Source organism: Lycorma delicatula, chromosome 3 (genome assembly GCF_047948215.1).
Source record: "Lycorma delicatula isolate Av1 chromosome 3, ASM4794821v1, whole genome shotgun sequence".
Taxonomy (NCBI): Eukaryota; Metazoa; Arthropoda; class Insecta; order Hemiptera; family Fulgoridae; genus Lycorma; species Lycorma delicatula.
Genome location: NC_134457.1, coordinates 73968377 through 73983967, shown reverse-complemented (window position 1 = coordinate 73983967; position 15591 = coordinate 73968377). Strand labels below are relative to the sequence as shown.

General features: G+C 30.0%; 1 protein-coding gene across 5 annotated transcripts in view; it reads right to left on the bottom strand.

Moving 5' to 3' along the window:
• The window catches only part of RanBPM (Ran-binding protein M), a 131301-nt gene that overhangs the window by 54684 nt on the left and 61026 nt on the right, over positions 1–15591 (bottom strand). For all 5 annotated transcript variants that reach the window (XR_012755702.1, XR_012755704.1, XR_012755703.1 and 2 more), the window contains exons 4-6: positions 10101–10285; positions 3541–3653; positions 1527–1821 (exon numbers count right to left, since the gene is read on the bottom strand). Coding sequence is in view for 2 of the 5 variants with exons in the window: in XM_075359994.1 (XP_075216109.1) it covers positions 1527–1821; positions 3541–3653; positions 10101–10285 (593 nt within the window). In the remaining 3 variants the exon portion in view is untranslated. The remainder of the gene's footprint in view (positions 1–1526; positions 1822–3540; positions 3654–10100; positions 10286–15591) is intronic.

Here is a 15591-nt window from a genome sequence, read left to right as displayed (position 1 = left end):
AAGGACTGGAGGTAATTGTATATTTAGAACTGAGAAAATGTGATGAGCTCTGATATCCAGTGGAGCAGTAGATCTCAGCTGTTCTTGGTATTGAATCAGATGTTGAGTATAGAACACCATATGAAAAATTGGATGCTTTTGTTGTGCTTTAATACAAGCTACATTAAGTGCAAACCATTTGATTCCATCTATTCAAAATGGATTGCTCACCACTTTCCACCAATAGACTTACTACAGGGGTTGAACAAAAAGTGCATGTAGCAAGATGAATGAATGAATGAAAAACTAAGAGCACTTCTTAATTTTCTAGATATTTAATAAATATGTACCATTTAAAAGGCTGTGAGCATCATTTTTATAGCAGAATGAACCGATTTTTTACTTATAAATTTTACAATATTGTACCCATTTCATCATCATCATCAGAGTTGTATTGTTCTAGATTTTCAAAGAAACAAACAGCGAAATTCACAGTTATTCACATCCTTTATGATTTAACATCTCTTGAGGCAAGTAAGAGAAAACTGCAAAAAGTTTGATTTTTGATGTCAGCATAATCTTAAATGATCTCTGATTAATAAGTTGTAAACATTTAATCATTTTTTATTAGTCTTAAGCTGAGTGAGTTATTACTATTAATGCTATTATTACTTCTTCTAATGTATTGAAAAGTAATTATTAATTAATTAATACTTTATCAATGCCAATTTCAATACAAATATATTTTTTTCTTGTGTATTGCAATAAATGAACAAAAATCTTCAATTAGTGAGCTTTTAAGCTACATATACAAACATATCTAAAGTAATGTTATTCAGAAGAAAGGCATAAAAGCTTTCTATGTAAGCCACTTTTTGTTTTCTTACATTAAGGTAATAATCAACAATTTTAAACAAATAACTCAAATTATTTATTATCATCACAACATTTAACCAGATTATATTCTAGTAACACAAATTTTGTTTCTTTATAAAATAGCAAATCACCTTTTAAAAGAAAGCTTGTCACATATTAACATTTCATTGCTGAATTTTTCAGCATAAAAAAACTTCATGGCTACATCTCTGCATCAAAATTAATAAGATATAAGACAAAAAAGCATCATCATAAAGGGTATTTTTGGCCAATTTCATATTTTTAAATGCAGAACACCTAAACAAATCAATTTATACACTCCTAAGACAATACAGACCTACAAACCTATTTGACTGTATTAACCAGTTAGTTTTGCACAATTTAAATATAGCATAAAAATTATCATTTGACTATGGTTATAGTATAAAAAACCTTTTATAATATCCTTGGACACAATCACAAAATAATAAAAACATTATAAAACTGTAAACAAAATTAGAGCTATAAAGACTCACTTTCAAAGGAAAAAACCTACACTGATTATTTAATCATACTTTCATGTATGTATGTTATGAACTAACAATTGAAAATAAAACTGGAAGTAAACAAAATATCTAATGAACTAGGGAAATTAAAATAAAATATAATATGAAATATTATAAATACATTACCTATTACTATTATTATTTCCATTAAAGCTTTTAGTTGACTGAATAACTGAAGTATGTGGAGGACTGTAAGGTCTTGGAGGAGTGGCACAAGGAGAGAAAAGGCCGTGTCCCCCTCCACCACGAGGGCATCGAGGGGGGCACACCTCTGAATCTGATCCATTTACCATTTCTACAAACTGCCTGCATTTGAGTAAGAACAGTAGGTTTTGATTCCGTTCCAATAAGCCGGGATATAATTTACCTGTTGTTTCTATAGCTTCACCCATCCTGCCTGCTAAAACAAGCTTTAGGATACCTGCAATTAAAAATAATCATAACTGAAATTTATAAAACTTGTAATACACACAAACAGAAATTAGCCAGAAAGGGAAGGAAGTTATGTGGTATTCACAAAATAAATTATTTATTATCATACATTTATATCAATAAAAAGTTGATAAACAAATTATTCAAAGATATAAAATATATTTAAAAATAGCAATTTTAATATAAAGGAAAACAAAGTTTTACCAGAGATAAGGTTTCTTTATGGTTTTTTCTTCATTATTAAAGTCTATTTTGTACATTCTATACATCCTAAGGACTATGAATTAGCAAAGATTAACCATATAGATTAGTATGAAATTTGACAAAATACACCATAAAAAATATCCTTATAAATATATAGGCATTTTACTTCTGCTATTATAATTATCTGTAATCTTTTACTACTTAATTTATGTAACTGAATTTTTGAAGTTTTCCCCGTTCATCAACACAGTAAAACTAACATATTGGTTTTATACATTTTTTTTTAATAAAAACAATGTTATGAAAATTTCTTTAATTTTTCTCAAGGATAAGTTTTCTTAAGTTGAAAAGAGAACAAAGAATCCATAAATTTTAGCTAAAGCATCTTTACTTTCCCATCTATATAGCAGCTAAAGTAAAGTTACAGCTATATAGAAGGGAAAGTATGGTGATCGGTCAAAATTGGGAATATATGGTTTTCACTGAATCTTGATGAACTGACCCCTAAGGACCACAGAAAACTGAAAAATGGCATAGGCAAAATTGGGCATATCCAGTTTTCATCGAATCTTGATGAATTGAACTCAAAGGACCCCCAGAAAACCAAAAAATGGCATCGAAATTTCCGTGACAAAATGTGCATACATATGTAAGTTTGCTGGTACTTGTAAGTTTTCAGAACTACTTGATCAATTTTTTCAACAAACTTGGCTATAATATTTCTATAGGAGGGGCATTGATGCCATTAAATTTTCAATTCAAAAGGTCAGGAGGTGGAGGATAAAGGGGGAAAACGAAACCGTCTTCAGATTTTGGATAATTAAGGTTATATTTTTTTTTTATAATTTTGTGAATATTAATAAAGTAAACCAACTTTTGTAAAAAAATTTTTACTAAATTTCACACCCACCACTAAAAATAGTTTTAATTTTGAGGAATTGTAGAAGGAAGTACAAGGGATGATTTTCATTATATATATTTTTTTTAATTTTGTGAACAATTATAAAAAAAAAAATATTTTGTGTAAAAATGTTTTTGCTAAATTGCACCCTCACTCCAAAAAAATATTAATAATTTTGAAATGTCTTAGAAGGAAATACAGTGGGTCTTTTTCATTGCAGTTTTTTCTATTAGCATCTCATTGGATTTAAAAACTTGTTCCCCATCAAATTGTGGGGGGGGGGGAGGGTCTTAAGCCAGCCACCCATATGCCAAAGATAATTTTGGTTATTTTTACTGCATCTGATGTCTTTGTTTACGTTTGTACTGATTTTCATGATTTTTTCAGGATTAGGTGAAATACCATTCCCAACACCAATATATAAAAGAATGCTGGTTGTGTGTTGTAAATGTATTAAATGCTAAAAACTATAGTTTTTGATACTTTGTTTAACTAGGCTCATTGACAATCAAAAACCACAATGTTTAAAATACATAAAATAATATGATTTACTTTCCTAAGTTTTATTCAGAGAAATAATAAAATCTGTAAAAGAACACTCACGTTGCCTATTTTTTATTGATGTAATTTCTTCATCAAAAACTTGACCTGTTCCATGAGCAAATGCTTCTGCTGTGGCACAATAACCATGATGAACTAAATATGTAGATACCATTCTGTAATAAAATAAACTAAATAACACTATGGAGATTACAACATTCAGGAAGAAATTTATTATTATTATAATAATATTAAAATATGACAAACAAAATAGTAAAAAAGGTTTGTTTTTTTTAACATTAAGAAATTGCTTGAAAAAAGCAAAAGCCTGTCCAGGAGCAGGCTATGGAAAAAAAGAGAAAATATTAGTTACAATAAAAAATTATAAAGAATTTAGGACTTAATAGAAAAGGTAATACAAATAATAAGTAGTTAAGGATAAACAACTAAAAGAAATTGCAAAACTAACCATTAGGCATCATTAAGTCCAAAAGAGTTGGTATGAAGAGCCAAAGAAATGAAACAGAAAATGGAAGACAAGAAGGAAGTACAGAAAAGTTAATAATGAATTAAGGGAATCAGAAAAAGCAAGATAAGTAGATGAGGAAAATGTGAGAAAATCAAATAACTAAAAAAGCTATAGTAAATTTTATCTAACATACAGAAAAGCAATGAAGTAGAATTTTTAAGTCACAGAATTAGGTACTTGAGATAGAAAAGAAAGGTGGCACACCCTTAAGAAGTTAATCTCCAGAAGTATAAGAAAGATGAAAATAATAAATGGAATAGTTGCATGAATCAAATCGAGAGACAGAAAATTTGAACAAGAAAAGAGAAATGTTGATCTCTGTGACTGGGTGGTACTGTCTCGGCCTTTCATCAAAATGTTCGAGGTATAAAGAGAGTAAGGCCTGTAGAACCAATGACCTACCTGTTGAGTTATTAAATGCTTAAATGAATAATAAAGAAGATTGCAGAATTATAACTGAGCTGTACAAGGAAGAATGGACTGATGATTTTTTTTCTGTGATAAATTCTATTATAAAGAGAAAAGGAAACAACATAAATTGTGATTTCTTTTGAAGCAGAAGATATTAACCTGTTAATCACACTCTCACTGTATTGAATTAGCCTTAACCTAATATACTTATAGTCTTAACTACTGCTTAGAGAATTGAACCTAATTTCAAAAAAAAAAAGAAAAAAGTTTTGACAGTTTATTACACGAGGGGTAAATTGGAGTGGAAAGAAAGAACTCAAAGAATCATTATCTGAATCAGAAAAAAATTACTGTATAAATTAGGAATGAAATGACTAAAATATAATATGGATCAGGTAGAAGAGTAAAAGAGGGATGTTGTTTGTCATCTACCCTGTTCAGTATCTATTTTGGGAGAATTGCCAATAACTGTTTGAATATAAGATATGGAATGGTTATTGGAATAAGAATTAAATGTTTCTATTTCACTAATGAAACAAGGTACTAGCGAAGAAAATAAAGCTAATGAAATACTATAGAACTGAGACAAGAAGTATGAGGAGGAAGATGGAATAAGAATAAACACAAAGAAAACTAAAAATATACTCTTAAAAACAAGAATACAATAAGACAGCAAGAGTTACAGAATAGGCAAGTCGTTTCAAATAACTGGGTGGTAAGATCAGTGAAAATTTTACTGCTACAAGGAAATTAAAGTAAAAATTTCAATGGTGAACAGGCTTTCAATACGAAACAAATTTTTTACCTGATGCTTTGTCTGTATGAAGCTGCATGAAGCAAAAACATGACTGCAGAATAAATGAAACTGAAAGTGGTACAGAAAAAAATTTAAAACCAGTATATCTGTGCACACATTAATGTTTTAATCTGATTTCCATTACAAGGCATAGTCAACGTACCAATAGAGAACACATTCCTTTTTTTTGTCTTCAGTCATTTGACTAGTTTGATGCAGCTCTCCAAGATTCCCTATCTAGTGCTAGTTGTTTCATTTCAGAATACCTTCAACACCCTACATCCCAAACAATTTGTTTTACATATTCCAAAAGTGGCCTGCTACACAATTTTTTCCTTGTACTTGTCCCTCCAATATTAAAGCGACTAATCCAGGATGCCTAAATAGGTGGCCTATAAGTCTGTCTCTTCTTTCAGCTATATTTTTCCAAATGCTTCTTTCTTCATCTATTTGCCGCAACACCTCTTCATTTGTCATTTTATCCACCCATTTGATTTTTAACATTCTCCTATAGCACCACATTTCAAAAGCATCTACTCTTTTCTTCTCCGATACTCCGATCGTCCAAGTTTCACTTCCATATAAAGCTACGCTCCAAACATATACTTTCAAAAATCTTTTCCTGACGTTTAAATTAATTTTTGATGTAAACAAATTATATTTCTTACTGAAGGCTTGTTTAGCTTGTGCTATTCGGCATTTTATATCGCTCCTGCTTCGTCCATCTTTAGTAATTTTACTTCCCAAATAACAAAATTCTTCTACCTCCATAATCTTTTCTCCTCCTATTTTCACATTCAGCGGTCCATCTTTGTTATTTCTACTACATTTCATTACTTTTGTTTTGTTCTTGTTTATTTTCATGCGATAGTTCTTGCGTAGGACTTCATCTATGCCGTTCATTGTTTCTTCTAAATCCTTTTTACTCCCGGCTAGAATTACTATATCATCAGCAAATCATAGCATCTTTATCTTTTCACCTTGTACTGTTACTCCGAATCTAAATTGTTCTTTAACATCATTAACTGCTAGTTCCGTGTAAAGATTAAAAAGTAACGGAGATAGGGAACATCCTTGTCAGACTCCCTTTCTTATTAGGGCTTCTTTCTTATGTTCTTCAATTGTTATTGTTGCTGTTTGGTTCCTGTACATGTTAGCAATTGTGCTTCTATCTCTGTATTTGAACCCTAATTTTTTTTAAATGCTGAACATTTTATTCCAGTCTACGTTATCGAAAGCCTTTTCTAGGTCTATAAATGCCAAGTATGTTGGTTTGTTTTTCTTTAATCTTCCTTCTACTATTAATCTGAGGCCTAAAATTGCTTCCCTTGTCCCTATACTTTTCCTGAAACCAAATTGGTCTTCTCCTAACACTTCTTCCACTCTCCTCTCAATTCTTCTGTATAAAATTCTAGTTAAGATTTTTAATGCATGACTAGTTAAACTAATTGTTCTGTATCCTTCACATTTTTCTGCCCCTGCTTTCTTTGGTATCATAACTATAACACTTTTTTTGAAGTCTGATGGAAATTCCCCATTTTCATAAATATTACACACCAGTTTGTATAATCTATCAATCGCTTCCTCACCTGCACTGCGCAGTAATTCTACAGGTATTCCGTCTATTCCAGGAGCCTTTCTGCCATTTAAATCTTTTAATGCACTCTTAAATTCAGATCTCAGTATTGTTTCTCCCATTTCATCCTCCTCAACTTCCTCTTCTTGCTCTATAACACCATTTTCTAATTCATTTCCTCCGTATATTCCACCCACTTCTTCAATATATTCCACCCACTTATCAATTTTGCCTTTCGTATTATAAATCGGTGTACCATCTTTGTACACATTATTGGATTTTAATTTATGTACCCCAAAATTTTCCTTACCTTTCTTGTATGCTCTGTCTATTTTACCAATCTTCATTTCTCTTTCCACTTCTGAACACTTTTCTTTAATCCACTCTTCTTTCACTAGTTTGCACTTCCTGTTTATAGTATTTCTCAATTGTCGATAGTTCCTTTCACTTTCTTCATCACTAGCATTCTTATATTTTCTACATTCATCCATCAGCTGCAATATATCGTTTTATATCGTTTTCTACCAGTTCTCTTTGTTCTGCCTAAGTTTGCTTCTACTGATTTAACAATTTCCTTTTAAACATTCTCCCATTCTTCTTCTACATTTTCTACCTTATCTTTTTTACTCAGACCTCTTGTGATTCCTCCTCAAAAATCTTCTTTACGTCCTCTTCCTTAAGCTTCTCTAAATTCCACCGATTCATCTGACACCTTTTCTTCAGAAAAGGATAGGAACACATTCCTATACAAAAATATTTATTTAAGGTCAAAAAGTGGTACAATAGATATGTTACTATTAAAGAACATTATTCTGTTATTTTATTAACACTACATTATGTGAAATATTTGTTAATGTCTATTTAGCGCAAAAAAATTCCTTTTTCTTAAAATGAAATTCATTTCATTTGTTTAAAGGAGCAAATAAGGTACAGAAAATAATAATTACAAAATATGGAGGAATTTCATTAAAATTATTTCATGTATAACTAAATTTATCGTGATATATACAATTTTTTTTTTTTTTTAAATTAATTGATGAAGTTAAAGTAACTTAAAGTTATTAAATAATAAAGAACTAGAGATTACTTAATTATTATAACTTCAGGCATGCTATCTTAACAGGCAGGTAACACACTCACTTTGATACAGTTCCAGCTGTCAACACTTTTCTGATTTTGCATTACATTAAAATGAATTAACATAGATGAAATAGAATTACAAATTGAAATTAAGAAATAAAGAGAATATTACAAGAATATTTGATAGAGGATAATGAACTAGATGTTTTGCCAGTATCTGACTCCCTCAAGTGGTATAAACTTTTCAGCACTGATATTTATAACCTTGCCATTAACAAACCGATTACTATATTTGAAAATTCTTACATAAAGTATTTTTAATTTCATCACCCTAAATATTAGTAAAAAAATATCAGTGTTACTTCAATCACGTAAATAGAGATCCATATTTATTAATTCTGTTATCCTTCATTGTATAATTATGAATGTATGTATGTATGAAATTTCACTACTTGCTAATATATCATATAGTTAAAATAAAAGATTTTTTTTTTTTTAACAAAAATCAAATTTTACATAAATTTCCAAATAAGTTTCATATTGTTAAAGTGAAGTTAAAATTTTAATAGAGAAAAAAGAAGTGCAATACCATTTTTTTTCACGATTAATGCCCATACATGCCATAAAATGATTATACAACCCTAATCTTGGCCTCTTTGTAAAGTACACTTCTAAAACAAATAACAGGTTTTTCAAAAAGGATGCAACCTCTTTGTTTGTTGATGTGAATTTATTACAAAAATATTAATGTTAATAAAATACTTACACAATAATATTCAAATTACCTTTTAATAACTTTAAAACAGATGTTCAAAATGATTTCCTGTGATCCCAATGCAGGTTCGTACACATTTTACAACATTTGCAACCACTTTTCATAATTTTTGAAATCTCACTTTCAATTCATTAAATGTAAAAGGATTGTATTTATAAACTACACTTTTTAAATACCTCCAAAAGAAAAAGTCTGCTGGTGTAAGATATGGGGATCTTGGAGGCCACAACTCTTTTGATATCAAACGATGGCAAAAAATTCCCAACATATCCAGTATTTCATTAGAAGTATGACACGCTACGTTATCCTGCTGGAACCAACATTCTCGTTCTTGTAAATCTAATACAGCAATAAACTGTTCAATTACGCTGCAATAAATCATACCATCTACAGATTTGTCAAAAAATAAAGGCCCTATTACATTACGCCAGGAGATTGCACACCAAACATCAACTTTACTTGCATGTAATGGTTGTTCATGAAACATGTGATGATTTTCAGTGCTCCAAATTCAGCAGTTTCAGCTATTATTAGCCATCCAAGTTAAACCATGCCTCATAACTGAAATAAGCACGATCCAAAATTTTACAGATGACAATACTGTAAATGTTTTCCATAATCTACTTCTTTCGACTCTTGAACGACACCGATGCGATAAGAATGTGATTGTAATTATTTAATAGCCCTGAAAGCTGTAGATAGTGAAAGCCTAGCCTATGAAGATAACTTTCTGAGCGATTTTCTGGGTGAGCGAGTCAAATGTTCTTTCACATCCTCCAGAACTTCTACTGTTAACAGTGATGGTCGACCTGTGCTTTTCCAATCATGTATACTTCCATTCTCACAAAATTTATACAAGTTTTTCTTGAGAAACAACTGACACAACACAACAGACGTATTTTTACTGGTACAGCACTAGTGTATAAGAAGGACATTTCAACTGTTACAAGCTACTAACCTTGACTACAAAGTTGCCAACTGACATGAAGGGAGAAATAGAATTTAACTATGCGTGACTTCTACCTTCTTAATCTTAGGATTAAGAAGCGTCCTTTTTGAAAGACCCATTAGTAGATGTTTGAACACTTAGAAGTTGTTATAGATAAAACCAAATAAATTATAAAATAAATAATTACATTAGAAAAGTTAGCAAAGTTACATGACTTTGACAGATGTTTTATGCAACAACTTAAATAACCACAGAAGGGAAAGAAAACTACAAAGCTTAACTTAGGAAACATATTTTTATAATTTCTCCTATCACAGTACTTCACAAGATACACTTTCTGTATTTTAATTCAAGGCAAGATTATGGGCTGTGGGTTGAGGGTCAACGTAAAAGAATGAACAGAAATGTGGGTGGTATTGGTAGAATTTGATATGAATCGCTATAAAAACATGGTAAATGTCTAAAAAATTAGTCAATGTTCATAAGGATGTTCCTAAACACACTTACTTATGCAATATGGCTTGCCATTCTCCCTGACTTTCAGGTACTGGATATTGGTGTATTGTTTGGCGTGTTCTGGCTTGTAATTCTTTCATCATATCTTCTATATCAAATACAAAAGGGGCTTGTCCAAAATTTGCGTCTACAACTTCACCTGGTGTCTGCAATCCGACTGTTGGATAAAGGTTTGGCTAAAACATAAAAATTTATTGCATAAAACCGAGTAAGAACTTTATACAAATTTACTAGTAGGAGAAATATTTTTCTTTGATTAAATAAAATAAAAATTCTTACCACTGTATGAAAGCATTCATCCATGTATTATATCAACAGCAAGGAAATTCTTTTCCAACAAAAAAATAACCTGATGACATCTGAAGCTTGATTACGTTAAATGATTATAAATAGCTGGTAAGTGATGAAGCAGGAAATAAAATTTATTGTGTACACTGTCGAATGTATCTGTCACTGCCTACTATAGTACACTTCTGAGGGAGAAAAGAACTCCAATACAGTCCAACATAAGATTTCCCTTAATACAACACTCACAAATGCTGCCTAGGTTTTGCATAAAAACTGGGAAATTAACCTGAGAAAACTTTTATTAAATTATTAAAATAATAATATACAGAATTAATCCTATATATCACAACTTCATAATTGTATTAGCTTTATAGTGGCTGGAAAGCGCATTATAAACAGACACATATTATATCTTTATTGTTTAATAATAATTTGCTTTTTGAAGTCAGTGTTATACTAAACATTTTTCAATAATAATAAGATAAACAATAAGATACAGCAAGTAAGTAGAGTAGCCCTTTTTCACAGAAAATATTCTGCATTTAAAATTTATAAAAATTATTGGTTGCAAATATAATTTATATTAAATGTATTAATTACTGAGCTACTCCACGTAATGAGATGACTAATCAATGAAGGTTGATGCACAACTTATTACACTCACAAGAAAATTATGATCAATAAATAATTTAAACATTATACTCATTCCACATTACTGATTATCAATATTATTACAAAATTAATCTCTTAACAGAGTAACACAACAAAATTCACCACGGTCCTTAGACTATTTGCAGTCTTAATTATAAATTACAACTAGATTACCCTGTAATTAAAAACTGAAGAATGAAAAGGACTAAATAAAATTAAGGAAGAAAAAGTTTTCAGCTGATCATTTCTGTATCTTATTCAACACTGAGAGTTGTAAATTTTATATTTATTTCATATTTTTACCAGAAATAAGAATTGCCAATATAAGACACAAATCTCTCTTATTTCTTTTTTAAAAAGTATATAGTGGTTCATCTTTTTTTTTTAAATATTTTTTTAACAGTTCCGCTCTATTATTTTAATTATCATTATTATTGATATTTAAATTATATTCTATATTTATTATTTTGTGCTTGTAAATATTATATATTCTGTCATTATCTAATTTTTATAATCTCTGATGTGTTCAGAGAAGATGTTTAAAAAACTAATTAAGTATAAACTATCATCACAGTAAAATATTGTATTTGTATACTCTGTATTATTATTATTTATAATTTTTTTTTTATTAAATATAGATTGATTTTATTTTTTGTGTATACTCCACTATATTATTTTCTTTTATTTTCTAAATTGGATTAAAAGTGTAAATCAACAGCGAAAACTGTCTAAGAAACAACAGACATTTGTGTTAAACAGAATTTTTTTCTTAACAAAATTAATGAATTTTTCAGTCTGATTTGACCAATTAAGCTAAAATTACATTATTTAAAACTTAAACATGATCCCTATATTCTTTTAAGTTAGATGCTGGCTAGTATACAGTAGTAGTGGGTACAAGTTCAAGTAAAACATAATCTTTTACCATGTAAAAGAGTACTATGTCAAGAGTTATAACTCTTATTTCATTTAGTAAAGAAAAAATTTTGTAGGTGAAATTTAACTTCACCCACAAGAAACACATCCTCCGAAGAAAAAATGTATTTATAGCCCCAAATTAAAATACTTTACAACCTGATGGCTCAACAAAACATAATTTTTCTTATAAAATAATACTGAAAATTCATGGGTGTGAAATAAGCATAAGATCCCAATGACTAAAGTCGAACATAATCGTTCCTATAGATCACAAACAACTAACAATTCAGATGACAGTAAATTCCCTGAATGCTTATGGTATAAATTAATGGTTCAATGACTCTAACAACCACTTAAAGCCACTTGAAACAACAGCAGGCATTCATCTCTACCTAAGGTTCAGTTTCTCTTACAGATAACATTAATTTTAACTTTACTGAAAAACAAAATCTCAATTTCTGAATGCAGACAAATTAGTATATGCAGTTCATGAGTATGTGAAGGTTTATACTAACATTTTTGTTTGACCACCACTAATTGTAAAAAGAGTAACATAAATTACATATAGTTAATGAGTTATTTTAGAATTAAGATTCAGAATATTTTTTAATGTCTTTAATAACTATCATAAAGGAATTCAACAATGTAAGAACATGATGCTATAAAATATATCTGAAATAAATTAATATATAAACAAAGGCAAAAATCAGAGTACAAATAATTTGGAAAGTTATGACAGAAAACTACATCCACTTAAAAAATCATGATTCTATTTCTGGAACATCTCATGGAATAGAATCCAGAAAAATCTACAAATAGGTTTTATGAAATAGAATCTTTGGATTTTGTTTTAATATTGGTTGGTAATTGTACTCTGATATAATTCTATGTGCTCTGTAAGTAAAACTAATCAATGAATAGTATTATTATTATTTTGTTTGAAAATGTTTTATTAAGTTATAAAAGTACACATTATAAGAAAAAATAATACACTTACACAAATTTTACAAATAAGACTAAAATTATTTTATGTAATTGCTAGAAGAAAAAAGTTGATGATTTCAGAGAGGACCCAGCAGTATAATCTGAATATAACAAAACTCCTAAATGCTTAAATAAGAGTAAAGCACTGATGACAAATATGTATTACTGTCTGGGGGGTGTTAGGATTGAATGAGCTTTAAAGGATTAATATAAAAATTTTATTTTGTGAGAAAGAAAAACCTTTCAGATTTTATAAAGAAAATAATTGTTATAACAAAGAAAGCAGGAACAGATAAATATGATAATTACTGCACCATTAGTGTAATGTCTAGTTTATTGAAAATAGTGACATATATATTTTATAAGTTAATAAACCATGAAGTAAAAGGTTTATTTAGATGAAGATGAACTTGGCTTTAGATAGAGCACAAATACCATGAGTGTAGTAAGGTAGTTCCCACTTTTGTCCTGCTCATATTAATTTTATAAAACAGGCATAAAAATAAAATCATCTACATGGTATTTATACATCTCCTGACCTCTATAGGGGAAGACATCTTCTACCTCCTCTGTTCAAAGTCCTTATGAGCTTTACCAGAGGTCATATTCGAAACCTCAGCTTTTGACATATTCCAGTCTGCCTCGGCCAGGATGCCCCCGATGTGAGTGAAATTCCCATTGGTGTACTATTTAATGAACTCAAAACAAAACATATCTCACAGAGTCTTAAGTAAGACTGAAAGGACCTAACTAAACAAAGAAATTGAACTACTTACCCATAGAAGGTAAAAGTGAGTTCAACACACAACACGAAACATAATTTATAAAACAAAACATCAACAAAAGCAAAATACAAGAGAAATCCAAGCAGAGCTCTAAATCCCCTCAGCAATCCTTTCCTTTGCTAAGTACACTATAAAACTCTTCACTATTGCCCGTTCAGCCTGGCTCCTTCAGTTTATACACAGATCCAACGCTGACCTGATATCAAGTCGGCAGATGGTCTCTGAATGCATTAACTCGTACTTCGAGCCCTCATAAAGAACATTGTAGGTATCGTCCAATTGTCTACACTGAGGACACATCCCAGAATCTACCAGGTCGAATTTCTGCGGTCTGTCCCTTAAATCATCAAGGCTGGAAAGAAATTACATCACATACTTATTAGGGTGTACCTTTGAGGCGTCCCACATACCAACAACATATGGAGAGAGATCATGCGTATCACCATGTTGTTCAATTTCTAGCATAATAGCCTTGCACACACCTTTATACAAGATGCTCAGGGTCTTAAAGGAAGAAAGCATTTAATATTGTAGAATGGAATCAAAACATTTTAAATTAGAAAAAAATTATCTACTTTGTACAGGAAAAAAATAGCCATTTATCATGTGTTCAAGAATCAGGTAGCAGTTATAAAAGAAGAAACAGTAGGAAGATCAGATTCAAAAAGTGGTGAAATAAGGGTGAGGTCTGTCTGTGTTGCTCTTCAACTTCCATTAAGAAGAACCAATACAAGAATTGAAGGAGTAGAGTAATTATAAAATAAGGAAGGATAAGGATATTAAGATTTGCTGATGACATTATTCTTTAGGAGAAAACTTAAAAAACAAGTTAAAAAAAGTTGAATAGCATGGATATATTGTCAGAGAGAAATTTAGTTACAAAGGACAGAAAATGCAAATATCAAAAGCAAACTGACATAAGCACAGGCAGTTTTCATGCAAAAAAAACAATTCTGATAGTATCAAATAAAAGCTGACAACTAAGTTATTGTACTTTCCTGGCACTGGTTATTTTTTCCCATATAATAAAAAAATTATACATAAAAAAGTTTAAAAAATTGATAATAATAGTACTTCAAAAAAATCAATTTTTAAGGAAGGGGAGAATTCAGGGGTAATTTTTTTAAATGTTAAGATATGCATGTATGCATGAACTGAACTTAATATAAAGTGGGGATATGTTTGTAGAATTCTGAGAAAGTTGTTCCTAAAGAAACTATCTACTTCCACTCTCTTGAGATATTGACTCCACACTTTTACCAACAAACTGTCCCATACACATATGTCAATGTGCCAAATTTCATCAAAATCAGTTCATTCAGTCAAAATTATTATGCTTCAAACACGCCAACACACATAAATACGAATGTACAAATATTACCCCGATTTTTTTTTGTTTTTTGGAGTTCCTGGATGAAGAAACATTGAGAAATTGAAAAAAATCCATACCACATTTTTGAATGATTACCATACTATCCTTCTTGCAGCACAACTCTAGAGCTGTGATGTTAGGAAAGTAGTAGACCTAGGCATACAGAAATGCTTGAAAATCTGTGTGGAGCATATTGTTAGCTGTATGATATTGAAACATGCTAAATAGAAAAATATGGAAAGAAAAACAATAGAGCATTTTTAAGTACGGTGTTATCGGAGGTTATTGAAAATTGGGTGGGTAATTAAATTTGAAATCCAGGTGTCTTTAAGATGAAGTTAATTTAGTAACAGAGGGATGTGCAGTAGATAATAAATATAGAGGAAGACAAAGAGTAGTCTATGCAAACCATATAATTAAGAATATATTGGGTAATTAATGTGTAGAGATAAAAGATTAGTTTAGAACAGAATGGATCTGATGC